Source organism: Cadophora gregata (assembly GCF_030347475.1).
Source record: "Cadophora gregata isolate MNR1 chromosome Unknown scaffold_4, whole genome shotgun sequence".
In the NCBI taxonomy this organism is placed as follows: Eukaryota; Fungi; Ascomycota; class Leotiomycetes; order Helotiales; family Ploettnerulaceae; genus Cadophora; species Cadophora gregata.
Genome location: NW_026695927.1, coordinates 2,814,681 through 2,834,492, shown reverse-complemented (window position 1 = coordinate 2,834,492; position 19,812 = coordinate 2,814,681). Strand labels below are relative to the sequence as shown.

General features: G+C 47.6%; 6 protein-coding genes across 6 annotated transcripts; 2 read left to right on the top strand and 4 right to left on the bottom strand.

Annotated features, from left to right (window-relative positions):
* Positions 1-565: 565 nt before the first annotated feature.
* On the top strand, positions 566-1,680 carry BRX1 (Ribosome biogenesis protein brx1; the record flags this gene model as incomplete). The annotated part of the gene is made up of 3 exons (XM_058504293.1): positions 566-693; positions 803-1,020; positions 1,082-1,680. The coding sequence occupies 3 exons, from the start codon at positions 566-568 to the stop codon at positions 1,678-1,680; spliced, it is 945 nt and encodes a 314-aa protein (XP_058361007.1).
* Positions 1,681-2,238: 558 nt separating this feature from the next.
* On the bottom strand, positions 2,239-3,783 carry ONS95_010675 (uncharacterized protein). The gene is made up of 3 exons (XM_058504292.1): positions 3,060-3,783; positions 2,597-2,922; positions 2,239-2,504 (listed from the first exon to the last, which is right to left on the bottom strand). The coding sequence occupies exons 1-3, from the start codon at positions 3,579-3,581 to the stop codon at positions 2,435-2,437; spliced, it is 918 nt and encodes a 305-aa protein (XP_058361006.1). The 5' UTR covers positions 3,582-3,783; the 3' UTR covers positions 2,239-2,434.
* A 2,809-nt stretch (positions 3,784-6,592) lies between these two features.
* Positions 6,593-8,695, bottom strand: ATP2 (atp2, beta subunit of the F1 sector of mitochondrial F1F0 ATP synthase; the record flags this gene model as incomplete). The annotated part of the gene is made up of 8 exons (XM_058504291.1): positions 6,593-6,673; positions 6,729-7,339; positions 7,400-7,438; positions 7,560-8,075; positions 8,129-8,171; positions 8,225-8,310; positions 8,422-8,567; positions 8,685-8,695. 8 exons carry the CDS (start codon positions 8,693-8,695, stop codon positions 6,593-6,595), a joined length of 1,533 nt encoding a protein of 510 aa, XP_058361005.1.
* A 1,068-nt stretch (positions 8,696-9,763) lies between these two features.
* GLC3 (alpha-1,4-glucan branching enzyme) lies at positions 9,764-12,215 on the bottom strand (the record flags this gene model as incomplete). Its single annotated transcript, XM_058504290.1, has 8 exons — positions 9,764-9,790; positions 9,849-10,479; positions 10,525-10,860; positions 10,906-11,597; positions 11,642-11,754; positions 11,817-11,916; positions 11,965-12,089; positions 12,137-12,215. 8 exons carry the CDS (start codon positions 12,213-12,215, stop codon positions 9,764-9,766), a joined length of 2,103 nt encoding a protein of 700 aa, XP_058361004.1.
* A 555-nt stretch (positions 12,216-12,770) lies between these two features.
* ONS95_010672 (uncharacterized protein) lies at positions 12,771-15,299 on the top strand. Its single transcript, XM_058504289.1, has 2 exons — positions 12,771-13,440; positions 13,532-15,299. Exons 1-2 carry the CDS (start codon positions 12,987-12,989, stop codon positions 15,037-15,039), a joined length of 1,962 nt encoding a protein of 653 aa, XP_058361003.1. The 5' UTR covers positions 12,771-12,986; the 3' UTR covers positions 15,040-15,299.
* On the bottom strand, positions 15,300-16,757 carry COX5A (Cytochrome c oxidase subunit 5A). The gene is made up of 3 exons (XM_058504288.1): positions 16,373-16,757; positions 15,929-16,122; positions 15,300-15,780 (listed from the first exon to the last, which is right to left on the bottom strand). Exons 1-3 carry the CDS (start codon positions 16,617-16,619, stop codon positions 15,694-15,696), a joined length of 528 nt encoding a protein of 175 aa, XP_058361002.1. The 5' UTR covers positions 16,620-16,757; the 3' UTR covers positions 15,300-15,693.
* Positions 16,758-19,812: the final 3,055 nt, after the last annotated feature.

Genomic DNA, 19,812 nt, shown 5'->3' with positions numbered 1-19,812 from the left:
CGAAATATTTTGGGTTTACTCGAAACTCCACGGGTTCGTAAGGCTGCGAAGTGGGATCGACAGAATCGAAATCGAGAGTGAGGAGGCAGGAATTTTCGCTTTGTTCGTCGGCAATTGGTGATAATTATATATAGCAGTATCCTGTATAGTCGGTAGCTTCTGGTGCGTGCTAAGTTTGCTTTGAAGAGCCTGGGTCACAGTGGTCTTGAGGAGGGCAGTCGGGCTGTTGCGCTGCAGGATAGAAGCCGTATGGGGGACAGCGGAAAAGCGAAATTCCCTGGTTGTCAGAAGCCATATTGAAGCTACACAGAGTAAGAGAAAGACTGATGCACAGACTGATAGGAGAAGGTCTGCTTCTCGCAACGTACAGAAAACAACAAACATTTCAGCCGACGAGGCTGGTGGAATCCCAGCCATGCGCGCTAGTCCTATTACAGAAAGGCTCCACGCTAAGATAGCTGCTGCAGCATTCTGATATCGAGAAATTTATGGCAGAAAAGTTCCCCAGCCAAACCCAGAGTCTTGTTGCGCCAACGACAACAATTCCCACCACACAGACGCAAACATGGCTTCAGTCTACAAATCGTTATCGAAGGCCAGTGGTCGGAAAGATGAGGTTACAGGTCCTGCGAATGGAGTGAAGAAGAACAAGCAGAGGGTGTTGATTTTGTCGTCGAGGGGAATTACGTATAGGTGAGAAGCCTTGCTGCAATTACCACAATATATAAGAGGATGGGGAAGAGAGGAGCCTGTGATATGGATATGAATTGGAACGTAATGCTGATTCTTTTCCGCTTGATAGACATCGCCATCTCCTCAACGACCTAGCTTCTCTCCTACCCCACGGCCGCAAAGACGCAAAACTCGACACAAAATCAAAGCTGTACCAATTGAACGAGCTGGCAGAATTATACAATTGCAACAATGTGTTTTTTTTCGAGGCTCGGAAAGGGAAGGATTTGTATCTTTGGATGAGCAAGGCACCTAATGGACCTACCGTAAAGATGCACATGCAGAACTGTACGTGCTTTTCCCCTTCCCCTCCACCTTCGACGCATTGGCTGACAAAGCGGTAACACAGTACACACAATGGAAGAGCTACATTTCACTGGCAACTGCCTCAAAGGCTCCCGCCCCATCCTCTCCTTCGACTCCACCTTCGACAGCGAACCCCACCTCCGCGTCCTGAAAGAACTCTTCCTCCACATCTTCGGCGTCCCCAAAGGCGCCCGCAAAGCCAAGCCCTTCATCGACCACGTAATGGGCTTCACGCTCGCCGATGGCAAGATCTGGATCCGGAACTACCAGATCAGCGAGACGGAGGCCTCGAAGATCGTGACATCTGATCCTACAGCGGAAGGGACGCCGAAGCTGAAGGAGAAGAATGTGAAGGGAAAGGAGACGGAGATTAGTCTTGTGGAGATTGGACCAAGATTTGTGTTGACGCCGATTGTGATACAGGAGGGCAGTTTTGGAGGTCCGATTATCTATGAGAATAAGGAGTTTGTGAGCCCGAACCAGGTTAGAAGTGAGATTCGACAGAAGAAGGCGGGACGGTATAATGCGAGGGCTGAGCAGGGTGTGGAGAGGTTGGCGAAGAAGGGAGAGTTGGGTCTTAGGACTAGCGGAGGCAGGAAGCAGAAGCCAGATGAGCTTGATACGAAGGAGCTGTTTGCTTAGATGGGGAGGTCGTTACTTGCATGTGTCAGAAGGGTTGGTTCGGTGTGGTGTCTGGTGTTCATGGATGCTTTGTGTGAATAGGACTGGTTGGGAAAAGAATAGCATCAATACCATGCATTGAACCAAATGAAGTCTACCTCGCAGAAGAAATCTCGATCCAGCTCACTGGAAGCCTCTTTGAACCTGAACCGTTTTTCCGGTCTCGTGGATGTGAACTCAAGGCTTATCATTAGTTCAGTAAAACCAGATACGCCAGCTAGCTAGAAGAACAAGAAACATTCATTATCTCTCCGATATCAGGAAAGAGCCAAAGAAAAATTTCAAATTTATGAAACTAAAAGAAAGCAACTCCCAGACCGGCAGCACATAAAAATGTCAACCTATCGAATAGCCTCCATCATCTCCAAACAAGTGGATATGAGGCTCCCAACAGCCACCCACCGTTCTCCAGGGTGCATGACCAGAGAATGCTTGATTCAATGTTTGGGGTAGCATTCGAGGATCAGTTGGTAGGTTCCTTGATATGGTGAATACTGCATACTCGCTTATTTTATCTTGGGAGTTGAAGAGCGATGTTAGAATTATTTTGATACTCGTCCTGTATAGACGATCTTCATACAGTTCTGGCATATACTATGTACATTTTTAATTTTTTTTATAGCATTGAAACCTCGTGGTGTCAGATTCGTCCGTTTGTTACCTATATGCCAAAAGCAGATTTCAGGCGTTTGTTTACTTCCGAGCAAAGTTCCCTCTAACGGCGTCTGTAAGTGAGAAACTGAGTAAACATCCTCTCCTTCTGTCCTGGGGTAAATTCAGAAGTACTATAATCAAAAATCATCAGCAAAATACACCACAAACCACCACCTTACTTCATAATCACATTCCCCAATTAAGAAAAGAACTGAGAACTCACCAACTATCATCCGTATACCCCATAAAATTATGAATAGGGTCCAACCCCGGCGAATCCGGACACGTATCCTCCCCAACAGGACATCCATAAACATCCCATTTCTGGGCCGGCGTATCAGCAACATAATCACCTACCGCTCCACAGGCGCCAGCAAAAGTGTGGTTCAGACCGAACCAGTGGCCAGCTTCGTGGACGGCGATGTGGCCGAGGTTCCATTCTGGGTTTGCGGTCTCGACGGGGATGCCGGGCATGGTTCGGCCGCTGATTTCGCAGAGGTCGGTCCAGAAGTCTGCGTCGGATTCGGTGAGGGGATTGATGGTTGGGAACTGTGGGTTATGTTAGTTATGAGATTCTGGTGGTTTATCTGTATAACTTGGAACTCAGGGCCCAATACGGGGGAGAGGGTTATGAATTCTAAGATGTGGAGAATTCAACATGAGGGAGAAAGAAAAGAAATACATACCTGACAATACCCCGTCGCTCCTGGAAGATACTCCGAATAAAAATAAATATTCAACGCATCAATCCCACCCCTCCTCGTCCTCCTATGATACGCATCCCTCTCCTTCGGATGATCCACATAATTATACTCACCCGGCGGCGCCTCATTCACAAAGAACGACGAGCCAGTCAAGTTATCGATTACACGAGACGTAGAGTTCAATACCAAATGGATATTGTGTGGTAAGTAATTGTCGTACAGGACTTGAAACTGAGCAGCTGCGATATCTTCGGTTATGAGATCCGCATCCACCTCTGTGCTGGCGATGTGGAAGTTCACAGGGACGGTGATGCTCTCGGGGAATGTGCTGTTTTGTTGACGGCGGATTTGCCGAGGCGTGAGGAGTGGTGTGCTTCCATCGTCCGGGACTTGACATCCTCGACGGGAAGGCAGGATTCTGCTTCCTGCTTCGTCGGAAAAGCTTGATTGGGCAATTGACAGGCCCAAAAGCGAGGAGCCGAGGATGAGAGTTGAGGATTTCATGTTGACTGGTTCGCTTGAGTTCTCGAATTGATGGGTAGGTAATCAACAAATCGAAGAGACCTTTTGGCGAGAAATCCTAACGGCTGAACGAACCCCGAAAGACTTTTGGGGGCGGCGGATTTTGACGTCAATATATAGATGAATTCAAGACCTGGCATTTCGTTCGGAGAGTGCAATTAATGCGAGGCTTGGCGAATGTGTATACCCCAACTTTCCTCGTATTTTCTGAAGATCTTCAGTTGGCCTCGGCGGAGCTTCCTTGTTTGGCTCGCTAGGGATAGGGGTAAACTGGGTAGAGTATAATAATAGAAACCAGGAAACCTCCGCGAACAAGAAAACTTTATTTATCTTGAAAACTCTCAAATTGGAACGAAAGAAGACGAAAGTCGATAGCCTGTGCAAGTCCTACATTTTGAAGACCATGTAATATTTGAGTCTCTGCTTCGCCAAAAGCACAATTGAAGCAAAGTACCACCAAAACTTTGGAGTAGATATTCAGGTGAGCACTCCTCAAAACATCAGCAGTGGTGAACTCCTTAATATACTGGGTTACTTCCTAGCACAATTGGAAGAAGGGAGCCCCAATGAAATTTCCTAGATATGTCCCAGTGACAGATAATTGATTGCTCCCGTGGCAATTGGCGAGACACTTGTATTGTGCCATGCCTCTAGACACTTACGGTTTCCAGGAAACTGCCAAATCACAACAAAGTGTAATATCAACAGCATTTTCAAATTGCTAGAAAATCAAGAAATCCTTCTTGATTGACGAATTCTCATATTCTATTTTTCGAAGAAATTTGATGTGCAATAATAGAGGATCTCGTAGACAGTGAATACTCTACTCTGAAAGTTCACAATCGAAAACGGGACATTCGAGCTTCAAGAGCATATCTGAGTCTGTTCACCAACCTTGATCATCTAGCTATCACCTGTGATTCCTCCTATTTGCACTTTCTTGCTTAAGAGACAATCTCCTTGTTCTCCCCTAATTGGAAGTCTTGAGAAAATGGAACCGGAGTTCTGAAATCAGGATTCGAAGGGAAAATTGCGACGTGCAACAAAGTTTTCTCAACGATAACAAGCAGTGAGATATATACGTCATGTAAGGGAATTTGAAATCTGGCTCACTTCAGGGATGCCTTCGAATTCCTTGAAACCTGTCACACTTCTCAGTTTTTGCAAATAGTCCAACTTGGCTTGCTCTCGATTATGATCAAATCTACCAAACTCACTCTTCGAGCTCTTTCTCCAAAACGATATAAAAAAGGGCGACATGCAACAAAACTTTACCTTCTTTTGTCTCGGGAGTCGGTAGTGAATGTCCATCTCGAAATGGCTGCGACGTTATATTAAAGCTTGAAGCTCAAAAAGCCTCATACAAAGCAAATCTTACGAATCTCCAATCAAAGCATACTCCTAAGCTTTGGCAAGTCCTATAGGACTCAAACCTTCCTTGAATCTTCACTTTTCCCTCAAAATCATGTATTACTCAAGAAAGTAGAATCTTGATCTTGAATACAATTTCGAGAACGACACAGAAAAGTGCGATATGCAACAGAATTTCGGCAAAAAAACATAACATTATGTACTCGCTTGTTGTTCTTAGATAGGTACGAAGCACTGTTTCTGTTGCATATCGCAAGAGCTAGCCAGTTATGTTCACCATTCCAGCCAATATGGCTCAATCAGCCAAGTCCAGCGATGAGCTAGTCAGCTAGCTTAACCAACAGAACCTTGGATAAGATTCAAGCTCGGGCAAGAAACAAGAAAAGTCAGATAAAAAGATAATCAAAATAGAAATCCTTGATTTCCTCGTCTTGTGATCTTCATTCTAGCTCTGGACTCAGAGTGCTGTGATCTGTAGCAGAGTGAGGTTGTCAGCCAATATTTCATTTTTCAACCAGCTAAGGTTTGAGCACACCGGTCAGGATGTGGCAGCGGGAGTCAACAGCTGGGATAGGAGCCCGATCTTCAAGACACCTGGACAAGCCAACAGAATGACAAATATATGGAATAAGACTCTTTCTCAGTTTTACATACGCAGTAACTCAAGAGAGACCAAATGACAAGTAAGCATTCACAAGATCAAGCCCATCTCCTATTCCGACTAGAAGTAGGGAGGACGATATCCTGTAAGGTAAAACCTCTCTCTAATCATGGTACTAATCCCCCGATCCATTGCCCTCAACAGAATGCATCTTCCCCCCTCCAACTACTTAACCAGCCTCTCTACTATCCATTCCCGAGCCTATCAAATATTATATGTCACATATATAAAATTTCAAAAAGAGAATTCAAGTAATATAAAATACAAGTCAAAGCATATGTGCAAATAAGCAATACCACAAACACTACCTCAAAAACTGCAGGAAATCATCGTAGACTAACTATCAATGAAAGAAGAAAGCGGTCAGTTCTAGGTAAAGAGGTAACAGGGTAGTACAGCACCGGTAGATCATAGAAGTGTAAACTCTAGACATTTCCTCAGATATCTAGACTGGGATGGGATGGGATGGGTGGAAGACAGCACGGAGAGAATGAAAGAACGAATGCTGTGGAAGAGATATGAAATCTAGCAGATAAACAAACCCATCTTAGCTAGAAACTGATTCCCTATTTAGAAAAAGCAACCTGCTTACTTATTATATGAGCAGCAACCATCAAAGCAATCCAGTACTAACTCACATGCCCATCCTACATCCTACCTATACTTAACAACTACAACCAATCCGGCAAAGTCATGAACATCTCACAGAACATCACCGATCACATCACAGCAGAAGGAACAGCAAGCCCATTATGTTTTTTGGACGAAAAAAAGGAGAATTTGTTTGTTACAAGCTAAGGAGATGTGATATCAAAGGAGGATTTGGTCTTTTTTTCCACGTCTGTACACAGCCCCGCGATCAAATGCTGCCTACCCGCTCTGCATAAACCGCAAAAACCATTCCCGCAAAAATATACACACCTCCGTCGGTTTCCACACTCATCTATTACCCCCCAGCACTCTAGTTCTTCTCGAGGTCTGCAAGAATCTTCTCTCCCTTGGATCTGGCGTGGTCAATATCACCAACCATGTAGAAAGCAGACTAAGACAAGTTAGCATTGTGTGACGTGAGCAGAGTTTAGATAGGGTATGCTTACCTCTGGCAGATCATCACCCTCTCCGTTCATGATAGCCTTGAACGATCTGATAGTATCCTTCAACTCAACCAATACACCCTCGATACCAGTGAAAACCTGTGCAACAGCGAATGGTTGCGACAAGAAACGCTGCATCTTACGGGCACGCTCGACAGTCAACTTATCTGCTTCCGACAATTCATCCATACCAAGAATGGCAATGATATCTTGAAGGGACTTGTACTCTTGGAGCATCTGTTGGACCTTGGTGGCGGTGTCGTAGTGGTCTTGTCCGATAATACGGGGATCCAACATACGGGACTTGGAATCCAGAGGGTCGACAGCAGGGTAGATACCCAACTCGGAAATACCACGGGAAAGCACAGTGGTGGCGTCCAAATGGGCGAAGGTGGTGGCAGGGGCAGGATCAGTCAAATCATCAGCGGGCACGTAGACGGCTTGGACGGAGGTAATGGATCCCTTGTTGGTGGTGGTAATACGTTCTTGCATGAGACCCATGTCGACGGCGAGTGTTGGTTGATAACCGACGGCAGATGGGATACGACCGAGAAGAGCAGACACTTCGGAACCAGCTTGGGTGAAACGGAAAATGTTGTCAATAAAGAGCAACACTGGAGGATAAAAGTTAGCCAAAGTGCCAAAATCCAGTCGGGACATTCAATTAAGCTTACCATCTTGTCCTTCTTCGTCCCTAAAATACTCAGCAACGGCTGAAGAAACACAAAAGTTAGCAGTTGTCAACCCAGAATGTTTTGAGAAGAGGATAGGACATGTCTCCAGAAAGTCTTGCGACATTCGGAAAGCGGGCATGAGCAGTTCCCCAATACTTACTCAAACCAGTAAGAGCAACACGGGCACGGGCTCCCGGGGGCTCGTTCATCTGTCCAAAGACCAAGGCGACCTTGGACTCTCCCTCAAGGTTGATGACCTTGGTCTCCTGCATTTCGTGGTACAAATCGTTACCCTCACGAGTACGCTCTCCGACACCAGTGAAGACAGAGTAACCACCGTGTGCCTTGGCAATGTTGTTGATCAACTCTTGAATGAACACAGTCTTTCCGACACCAGCTCCTCCGAAAAGACCAATCTTTCCTCCACGAGCGTATGGGGCGAGCAAGTCGACGACCTTGATACCAGTAACCAAGACCTCAGCAGCGGTAGATTGATCGGTGAAAGGGGGAGCGTCGGCGTGAATTGGGAGCTTCTTGGTGTGCTTGATGGGACCACGCTCGTCAATTGGGTCACCAGTGACGTTCATGATACGACCGAGAGTTCCTGGACCGACTGGTACCATGATTGGGTTACCAGTATCGGTTGCTCTGTGACCACGGACGAGACCCTCGGTACCTGTTTGTATGGTCAATTTCTGCCATTGACCTTGATGGATCGCGAAGCCTTACCATCCATAGCAATTGTTCGGACGACATTTTCTCCCAAATGTTGCTATTATAATTGTCAGTCCCCGCGCGATGATGTGTTCCATGCTGTTGACGTACCGCGACCTCGAGGATGAGCTTCTGGCCACCATTGTCGGTCTCAAGGGCGTTGAGAATAGGAGGAAGCTTGTCGGTATCGAATTTTACTGTCACGAAGTATCAGCAAGTTGAGTTCCTGTATCTGTCGAGCTCCATGATGAATGTTCGTTCGATCCGGAGCTCCTTGACGTCGTCGGAAGAATTTTCGGGGTACGCACCATCTACGACAGCTCCGATAACTTGATGAATCTTTCCGTGAAGGGCAGAATCGCTGGCAAAGCGCGCTCCAGCTACTCTCAAGCCAGTCGAGACGGCTGGTCTGAAGGCACTCTTGGAGGCCCGGAAGGCAGATTTTTGTAGGGCGCTGGAATGAGGAGTCGTGTTAGTTGAGGTCTTTTAGCTCCATCCGCCCTCTGGCATCAATTGACATCAATTGACAGCTGGCGGACAGCGGGAGACAGCTTCCAAGGACAGTACATACCTCCTGAACATCTTGTATGAAAAAGAGAAGAGCGATGGGATGGGAGTGGAGATACGGAGGACGATGGAATTGAGAAGGAGTAGACTTTGGAGGTTGGGCTCGCTCGGCAGCTTGACATTTGCCCTGTTTTCACGCTAGACCTGGTATGTGTTAGTTGAGTCTACACGTGACATTATTGGTCCACCTAGCCGACCCGACTATGGCCGAACATCAAAACAATGGAATAAACTCAGAGGAGAGGTGCCTCCTGACTCCTTCGAGAGTCATGAGCATGTAGTGAGTGATGACTCTGCAGACTACATCTCATTACATGTATCAGTTCAAACTCTACGAACTGAGACCAATCGTCGTATACTAACCACATCGTGTGTTGCGAAGTCCGGCCGAGCTGACACGCCTCCTCAATCCAGTGCCTTTCAAAGTCTGCCTTCCAGGCTCTAAGAGTGCCTTCACACCAGCCGTTTCTACTAATTTTCATTGCATTCCATAAGACGGTCAATCTCACAGCATCTTCTGATTATCAGCACACCATATTCAACAAATGCCAATCGCGATTTTGACTGTTGCATATTTCCTCCATAACTTTCCAGCTCGAGGAGACAATATATCCAGGCTCGGAATCGTGGCATGCTCTCATTTCCCTTCCATATTATTCATATGAGGACGCTCTCTCAGGATGAAATGTAAGAATTGTCATCTCTAATGCTTATACATAAAGCGTGAATCGAATCAAACGAGACCCCTATGCCCGCCAAAAGCTCGAACCAACAGGATGCGAGACAAGAAGAAGTGCCTTGATACCTCAATAACTGCGCTCAGAGCAGACACCTCTCTTTTCTATATATCTCGATTCAAGACATATTATTCACGAACATGCGAACGGACTTGATTATCAATTTTTGCCTATCACTACCTAACCGCATGCATGCATACCAGCAACTCTCCGACGGAAAGTGAAGAAAATACTCATCTAAAGACATATGAAAAAGCCAGTCTCCGAACCATAGCTATGATGTACAATCATTCTCCCTCTCCCATCTCCCATCACCTCTCATCCCTTCTCACCCGGGCATTTAGACTCAAAGAGTTGATTCAAGAGCAAGAACCTAATGATGTTGTTAGTAAGCAGGATAGAAGAAAGGGCAAGGAAGAGGGGGTACTTACAATAGCAGCCCGTGTAGGGATATAAACCTGAGTGAAATTCTTCCTCTCATTCCACCTGAACGGCGTAGTAAAGAATCTCGTTCCCGAATCAATTCTCTCAAACCCACCATACGCCTTCGTATCAGTGTTGAGCACCACACGGTACGTTCCCTCTTGCTCGATACCAATTCGGTAATCAGGGTAGCTCTTAGTAGGATGGAAGTTGAACACCCAAACCAAGCCGGCACGCTCAAACACAATGACCTTATCAGCCTCATTCTTTAAGCTGATATACGCCTGTGGTGAGTGCAACCAGCCGTATTTCTGTTCGGCGTGCTGCATGCCGGAATCGAACTCATTAAGGAACTTGTAGCGGAGGAGATCGTCTTGTGTGAGATTGAATTGGCGTCTCGCGTACCAGAAAGAGTTGTCGTTTCCGGCACGAGGGAAGTCGAGCCACTCGGGATGGCCGAACTCGTTGCCTTCGAAGTTGAGGTATCCTTCTCCTCCGAGGGCGTGTGTGATGAGTCGGATCATCTTGTGAAGAGCCATTCCTCGCTCGATGATCGGTGTGAAGGGTGTGAGAGTTGACATGTTGGTGTACATTTCAGCATCGCATAGATGCATCATGATGGATTTATCTCCAACCAATCTGTTTTTGTCAGCTTCAATCCACTCGTAGGGGTGATAAAATTACGCTTGGTCGTGACTCTCGCAATAAGCGATTGTCTTCTCGCCATGTCTTCGATTTGTCAAAGTGAAGCAGATGTTCGCCATATCCCAGTTGTCATCCTTTACTTCTTTGAGGATTTTGATCCACATATCAGGAATAGCCATAGCTAACCTGTAATCGAATCCAATTCCTCCAAGTGACAGATTGACGCACAAAGCTGGCATTCCAGAGACATCCTCAGCAATTGTGATCGTCTCTGGGTATAGGTTGTGCAGTAGCTCGTTTGCAATCATGAGATATGCAACAGCCTCATCGTCAACACCAGGACCGAAATACTCGTGGTAGCCACCAGAAAATCCCCTGCATATGTCAGCAAGAAAAATCGTCATGAGTAGTCAAACTTACGTTCCAATGCCGTGATGAGTATAAAGCATGCTTGTAACACCATCAAATCGGAAACCATCAAACATGTACTCATCCATCCAGAACCGTAAGTTACTTAGCAAGAATCTCAGGACTTCATGACTCCCATAGTTGAACAGCCTGCTGTCCCACAACTCGTGCTTTCCCTTTGGTCCACCATGGAAATAGCAGCTGTCCGTACCATCGAACTCGTTCAGCCCGTCAAGAACGTTCTTGGAAGCATGGCTGTGAACCACATCCAGAAGAACAACGATTCCCATTCCATGTGCAGTATCAATGAGCTCCTTCAACTCCTCGGGCGAACCGTATCGACTGCTTGCAGCGAAGAAACTGTTGATCTGGTAACCAAAACTGGCATAGTATGCGTGTTCCATGATAGCCATCAATTGAATGACATTGTATCCCAAGTGTTGTATTCTCGGTAGCATATTCTGCGTGAACTCCTTGTATGTGGACACTCTCAACTCTGGAGACGAGATTCCGATATGTGCTTCATATACTCTCGCGCTCTCTGGCTTCTTGGGTCTGGGGTGCTTGAAGACATATCGTTCGGCCTTGGGGGGGTTCCAGAATCGGGCATCGTAGACTGGGGAGATGTGGAGGTCTTGGGTAACGTATGTGATCCAGGCAGGTATGCGTTCGATTCGTTCGCCGGACGGTAGGATCAAGGAGATCTGCGAAGTCAGTGAGAGTTGACAGATGGGGAAGAGTTACGTACCTTGACCTTGGAGTTGTGCTTGATGGCAGGCTCTCCATTTACCGCAGGTACAACAACTTCGAATACACCAAATGAGTCCTTCTTCATAGGATGTGACTCTCTGCTCCAATCGTCTACCTAGACATTAGCACGCCAGCCGGTAAAGGAACTCTGCTACTAGGGAGGAGAGAAATACTGAATTCACCAATAAAGAATGCTTGCGTTGCATTAGGCGCCCATTCTCTATAGGTGATGTTATTCTGACTGTCCACATTTATTCCAAACTTCTCGAAGCCCTGCAGAAAGTCAGTACAGAAACTGGCAATGCTTTTGGGATTACTCACTCTGCTGAACTTCTCCAGGCCGCCCTCGGTCTCGTCAATCTTCTGGATCCAGTCTTGTGCTTTGCTGTATCGTTTCTTGAGCTCCTCCTTGAAGGGAGAGAGCCAGGGATCCAGCTTGATAATGCCTGCCAGGATCAGCTGTTGGTCCGGTGCAGCAAGTCTGCGAACTTACCCGTGCCATCGTTGGGCAATCCGTCGGCAGCTCCTTGTCCTAGGACGGAGTTCTCAGAGTTCTCGTTCGTGGCATCCATCTTGCAGGATTTCTGGTGTTTTGATCGTATTCGCAGATTGAGGGAGAGCTGGGAGACGGTGGAGGGGAGCTCCAAGTTAGCTTCAAAGTTGGTTGCTGGGGCTGCGATTGTAAATGCTTCGTCAATTGCACTGAATGTTGACCTTGGAAGACAACAATTGAGGAGAGAAAAGGTGCTTATGAAGTAAAGCAAAGAAGAGAATTCTGCTTTTTTCAATAATCAAGAATTAAAGAAACGGTTCTCCGCATTCTCCCTTTGCTGGCACCAAATGAGCGAGCGTTTCTGCGGGGTCTTCACTGGCCGGGCAGAGGTTGGCTGAGGTGTTGAGCTTCCACGCCCAATGACGTCGAGCCCTGGCCATTGCAGGGAATGGGGGGATCAGGGTGTGAACACGCCAGCCTCAGAAGAGAAGGACAAACTCAACGATATCGCGAAACGTGATATCGAAAGTGAGATATTTGTGGTCTGAATCAGAGTAGATGTAAACGAGTAGGTTAAAACCAAAAATTGTAGTTTGAGAGAATAAAGATTCATCCCATAATATCAGTCCACAGACTCTTCTCAAACTGACTTTCTTTTCCCCAGACAATCACCCACTGGATTCCACTCTAGGCCCTCGCTTAGGCGGATGGACAGCTCTCCCCGCAGTGGGCTTGACTCGACTGGTCTCAACACTGACCTTCACGTGCATCTCTTGGGGACATCAACATCAACATCAACATCAACAGCTTCATTTCTCGAAGCAGTTATGATCCTCGGCCCCTGTTCACCATGCCGGCCATCAACCGGACCTCAGCTCTCGCCAGACTCCCTAGACGCCGCCTTCTTCAATCCAGACTTAGACTTAGACTTAGACCACCACCTCGCCACCCACTTTCAACCACCACTCTTCGAGCCAGAGACTCGCAATACTATCGAGCAGGCTTTGAGTCTCAGAATGCTGGCTTCACAGGCAGTTATGAACCGGGTCGGCCTACGGAAGGGCCCTTAGCAAAAGCTTCAAACCATGGAGCTCCAAGGCTGACTCCCACGCTATTGAAGGAGCATCTGGATAAATATGTAGTAGGACAAGACAAAGCGAAGAAGGTGACTAGTGTGGCTATTTTCAACCATTATCAGCGTATTAGGGAGATACGGAGACTGGAAGAAGAGCAGCATGCAAAGGCTGAGCAGGAAGCAAGATGGGAGTTGAGGGAGAAGGAGAGGAACTCCCATCCAGTTGAGAGTGAGTTATCAGCTGACTTGCTTCATCTCCATCGCTTCCATTTACACTCATCCGAGATATTTTACTATGAACTTATACTAATCCTCCACAGATGAGTATCCAGGTCACATCGAAACTATCGACCTAAACAATAACTCCTCACCCTATCGCTCAGCTGCTCCGCCTCCGGACCCAGAACTTGGCCATCTTCCCCTTCCAGAAGACACTCGCACCGTAATCGAGAAATCTAATGTCCTCCTCCTCGGACCTTCCGGTGTAGGAAAGACCTATATACTGAGCACTCTCGCCCGTGTCCTTGAAGTACCCTTTGCAACTGTCGACTGCTCCGCTCTAACGCAAGCGGGTTATATTGGAACAGACATCGAATCTAGCATCGAGCGGCTCCTCCTCGCTTCTCAGCATTCTATCCAGAAATGCGAAACAGGCATCATCTTCTTCGATGAAGTAGATAAGCTCGCAAAACCAGCCATCATGACGCACGGGCGTGACGTCTCCGGTGAAGGTGTGCAGCAAGGTTTGCTCAAGATGATAGAAGGCACAACAGTAACAGTAAACGCAAAAAGCGATCGCAGCAGTAAGACCGAAGGAGGACGAGAAGGCGGACGTCTAGACCGAGGAGGACGAGATACAGTCCAAGGTCAAATGGGCAAAAGTGAGCAATATACCATCGACACAACCAACATCCTCTTCGTCTTCGCCGGCGCATTCGTCGGTCTCGAGAAGATCATCTCCTCCCGCCTCTCATCCGGTTCATCTCTCGGCTTCGGCGCCCAGCTAAAGACACCTCCCTCCCACTCATCATCATCCAAATCCTCCCTCTCCTCAAAACACACCCCCTCACAACCCAACATCCTCGACTCCGTCACCCCCTCGGACCTCCAAACCTACGGCCTCATCCCCGAACTCCTCGGCCGAATCCCCATAACCGTGGCGCTCACACCACTAAATCTCCACCAACTAATCACCATCCTAACCTCACCACGGAACTCCCTCGTCAAGCAATTCACAGCCCTCTTCAACACCTACGGCATCCAACTGAAATTCACATCCGGCGCCTTACACGCCATTGCTGAGCGTGTTCTTTCTCCATCCTCCTCATCCTCACACCCAACTTCATCCTCAGCTTCTTCAACAAGCACATCAACAACAGCAGCAAGTGGTAATGGCACCAGCAACGCAATCGGCGCCCGCGGCCTCCGCTCCATCCTCGAATCCCTCCTCTCCGAAATAATGTTCCACGGCCCTGGCTCCGCCATCCGCTTCTGCCTCGTCGACGAATCATTCGTGCGTTCGCATTTCTCTCCTTCCTCTACTTCCTCCCTCTCCTCTTCTTCCTCCTTCTCGTCATCCTCCTTCTCGTCATCCTCCAAAAACTCCTCATCATCAGGGGATGTCCCAACCAGCGAAGCCAAAATGCCTCGCTGCTGGAGCAGAGGCCAGAGTCGGGCGTTCGAAGAGGCGTGGGAGAGGGAGGAGGAGGCGTGGAAGGATAGGGAGGCGAGGGAGAAGGATGGGGGTGAGAAGAGGGGAGGAGGAGATGGGGTTGAGCAGGGGAGGGGGTTTGAGAGGTTTAGGAGGGTGGGGAGTAGTGGGATGTAGGAGGGGTGATGTGTGATGTGTGATGTGTGATGGAGCAGAGGGTGGAATGATCTGATGAGGATGAGGATATGAATGACTGATTGACTGATGAATTGGGGGTGCTAGAGAATGAAGCGAGGGAGGGAAGGAGGGAGGGAACTGTACATATGGAAAATGGAGGGAAGGATATGCATTGAATGTTATGAAGGGAAATGTAATGAAATATGAAATATAATCGAAGCATTTCGACCTGCAAAATCACGGTTCAGGGAGCATTGATATCGGTTCAGTTCAATTCAGATCGATTCTTCTACGCGCAGAAAATAAAAAACAGTAATACTTTGTACAAGTCCCACCCAGCCTCCCACCATTTTCCTTCCTCTACCTGCCCTCCTCCTCCCTTAATTTCACCCCATACTCTTCCTCCCCTGCTCCCACTCTCATGCCATCCCATCCCACCCATCCTTTCAATCATCCACCACACAATAACCACGTCCATGCTCCACCCTACCCAAACATCTCCTCACCCTCACACCCAACCCAGCTATCTACAGTCCAGAACAAAAGAAAATCAGAGAGTCGAGGATGCGGTACAGCGAAAGCAGGACGTGAAAATGTTCGGTCGAGATTGAGTGAGGGTGTGATGAATAGAGGAGTTGAGTTGAGTTGAGGTATCTAGTTCTTCTTTGGAGCGCTCTGGACCATTCCTGGGCCGGAGTATCCTTCGGATGAGATACCGGAGATGGGTTCCGAGTTTTGTGCCTGTAGTAGGGAGAGGAGTTAGTAACTGTCTGTAATACACAGTCATATGGCTCATTTGTCCCGTTTTTTGATACCCCATCTGTCCTCCTCTTCCAGAATATACCAACATCTCAAATAAGTAACGGAAAAGTGGGACGTATAAACATACCTTCAAGTACTCGTTTGTAGCCTCCTGGTACTCCTTGTTCATAGTCGATGGGCCTCCCTTAGCAAATGATCGGATACCAGCGAACAGGACGAATGTAGCTCCGATACCTGCGCAGACATAGCCGAAAACCTTCCATCCTTCGTTAGGAGGGGCTTGGGCGCGGGGACCGTGGGCGCCGAAGGCGATGTAGTAGGCTGTTCGAGAGTACGTTAGCTTGTGGTCTTTTCGTACTTTGCTTAGAATTATGGTTGGAGCAAAGTCTGAGTCCTGGAAAGGTTTTGTCTGCGTGGTGTTGATGTGCCCCTTGAGACGCGCTGAGACCAGTTGAACCCCCAGCACCACCAATTGCCCATCTTCAGCCATTGAAACCCATCTCCACCACCACAGACAATATACCGTTTCGTACAATACGCCTAGAAAGATAGAGGAGAAAGAGAGACCTACCAGCCTTCTTCTCCTGCAACGTCAACTCAGACCAGTTAACCTTCATACGATCCCTCAACGCCATCCACAAATCAGCCTGCTCCTGGGGTGGCAGACCCTCCCATCTCTTCTCGATATTCGCCAAAGTCGGGTTGCTAATCGCATGCGCAGCTCTCTTCTGTCCCAACGCCAACCCGGAGTTCACTCCCTTCTTCCCTACAACAGCAGGTCGTACGATCGCCCGGAGCGCAGCGGATTGGCGGAGCATTGTGTCGGCCGTGTGCTTGATTTTCGAGTGTGTGGTTCTGTGAGGGGAGATGGGGAGAGGCAGCAAGTCAATTGAGCTCTGCGGACGTGTTGCAGAGTGGAGAGGAGATGTCGGGATGCAGGTGGTTCGATTGATGGGTTTGGAGAGGAGTGGTTTGAGGGACGAGTCGTAAGGTATTTTACAAGCGAGGAGCTGGAAAAGTGGAGCTGTTCGGGAGCTTGGAATCACGTGGAGGTCTGGTTGCAACCAATGGTTTTGGCAGGATTGCCAAAGTTTTGGACATGCAATTGTTTTATCATTTCGTCACTCTACGTCGATTTGTTTTTGGCGAGATTTGAGAGATAAGCTTTGTTTATTTGAAAACTGTTTTGGGGTCCTTGATGGTCACTGGTGTGAAATTGAAGCCGCGATATCAAGGCATCGTCCATGAGATTTCCAAGTCTCGACGAGTTGATTTCGTCCGACACTATATGAGCCTACAGCCAGTGCTGAGCTTCAGTATTTCAAGTCGTATTTCTTCCTTGCTACATGTTTCAAATCGCAAGTGTAGATAAGGCGCCATCATTCGTGCATGGACAGGAAATATCAAACCCGCTCGACAGTGTCCGTGGCTTAGGGAAAAGGGGACGGTGGCCAAACCTTCGTCCTGTGGACTGTATCTCCCATCTGTTGAACTACAAGAAAATGGTGCTTCTGCAGTGAATATTTGAGCAAAGCGTTAGACATCTTCTCTGATACCGCAATATACGTCTTCCTCTGAAATTTGATGGTGGTGGGAAGTGATGAAATTTTTGAAGTTGGCTTTTGCCGTACTCATTCACCACATTTGAGACAAAGCATCTGGACCGATCCATATGTATCCCACCCTATCTTCAGTTTTTCTGTACCATGATATATTCATCAGAATTATCATCTGTCTTCGTTATTCGAATCTGTCCCGGATAGGGGAAGTCAACTTCTCCAGCCACATGTACCTTTTACAAAATTCTTACTTAAATACACTCAAACCTAGGCTTGTTATGCGCAATGGCACATCAAGCCTGTGGACTGCACACTACAAAGTCCATTTTAACTAAGTCCATACCTTTAAGATCGAGTGATCAAGAGGTCAGTGAGATCGGTCCGCACTATGCTAGGGGCGCTCTTACATCCGCCTCCCGCTTGCTTGCACGCCTTAACACCAGCCTCCACTTTTCTACCGTTAATGTTTTAAGTCAAACACAATACGCTCTCTATAGTTGCTATTAAACAGCCAATTGATCATTACCAAGCAGTCCGAGCTATCTACTTGCGAGAATGTAAGCTGATCTGAGACGTTCGCGTTCGGAGTTCTCGATCAGCGAGCCATGATGTTCACAGACTGATTGTCCACATAACACACACCATGTAGTATATAAACGTACAAAATTGCTACCTGACCTTCAAAAGCAGGAAAAGTCTTTTCCTTTCTTCCTCAATTCCATCCATTCCTACTGCCAAACCCCAAATCTCAAACCCCTCCCCAACCATGTCAACATCCTCCTCCTCCCCATCCGGCCTAGGTGTCCGTCTCCCCAGCGACCCCGAACCACGCCTCCAATACAGACACCGCGGCCTCTACGAAACCCACCGCCTCACCCCAGGACGCATCTTCTTCGTCCTAGCACGACTTCTAACCCTTCTCGTAATCTACAGCCTCCTGCTCACCCTTTTCTCCTCTTCTCCATCATCCAAATCCAAATCCAAATCCCTATCAATCTACACCCCCATGCCCCTCCTCCCCTCCTCCTCCCACCAACTAAATTTCACCTCTCAGCATACAAGAAAATTCTCCCTCCCATTCCCACTGCATCAAATCCCAGGCCTCAACAAAAAAATTACAAACCCTGTCAGATAAAACTGGGCTGTCCCACCAAATCTCACGCTCTCCGCACTTCACATCCTATTCAGCGCCATTTTCATCACCTACACACTTCTCTTCCGGCGGGAATACTTCCCTCTCCGCGGAGAGACGGGGGATCGCTCTCTGTTTCAACCGCTGTATCGGTGATTGATATTCTGCAAGTATCACTATACTATACACGTATACCACGTCTTATAATCCGACTTGGAGTGAAGGACTGTTGAGATGGGGGGGTAGTTGGTGTGCTGGCGGGAGTTGGGCTGCAGTGGTGGAGTGATGGGGTGAAGTATTGTTTCAAACTTGGAGTTGGTGTTGACAGGAAGATGGTTGGGAAGGAGAAGGAGAAGAAAGATGCGGATGAGAAGGGGGGAGGGAACCGGGTGCTTACCACTGGACCTTGGTCTCTAGTCCGACATCCGAGTTTCACGGGGTTGTTGTGGAAGACGGCGCTGGGCTGTATGCTTGGGGGGTAGGCGTTTGGGGTGTTGGTGTTTTGGGGGATGGGTAGTAATACGTGGGAAGCGTGCTGAGTGTTGAAGACTACATGGAGGGACGGTATGGGGAGGAGTGGAGGGAGTATGAGAGGAGGGTTAGGTGGAAGTTGTTGTGGGGGAATTATTAGATGAGAAGGAGAGGGGAGGAGAAGGAAGTGGAGGGATAATGGGGAGGATGGGTGAGATGAAACTGGATGAGAAAGAAAACCTATCTGGTTGGAGATTTAACGGACGTGAAATAAGTCAGAAAAATACTAACCACAGTACCTGCTGAACGTAAGAAAAAACACCAATGGCCCAAATCTCGTCTCCCTATATACAACTAGACAATCATTCGCTAACAAAAGCTGTTTCACAGCTTTGCGAGATGAGGGCAGATAAACGCTGTTTCCTGTTGATATACGTAAAAAGCAATAAGCGAGTTTCCCAGGACACTCGAATTGGAATACCGTATCATTCCTCTAATTTTCGAGCAAGCTGCCCAATAAAATATAGAGCTCAAATGAATTATGCAGGACAAATAAATTATACTGAGTATGCGCTGCCTTGAATGAGGAAATCACTAGGAATGTCTCTTCAGAAAGTGCAGGCTCCTCATGAGGACGAGAAAGAAAGTGTCAAGCTGGTGATCAAGGTCATCACAGTGAGAGATTTCAATCAAAAATACTATCTGCATCTGCACTACTTGCTGCATAACATACCCACCTGACTAAAAGACAGCTTTTGTTGTGTTGTTGTGTGGGGTGGGTGCAAATGCGTGCTTACTTGCCGTTGCTTTTTCTGATAACGATTAGAGCGCCTCCCACCACGTCGTCCC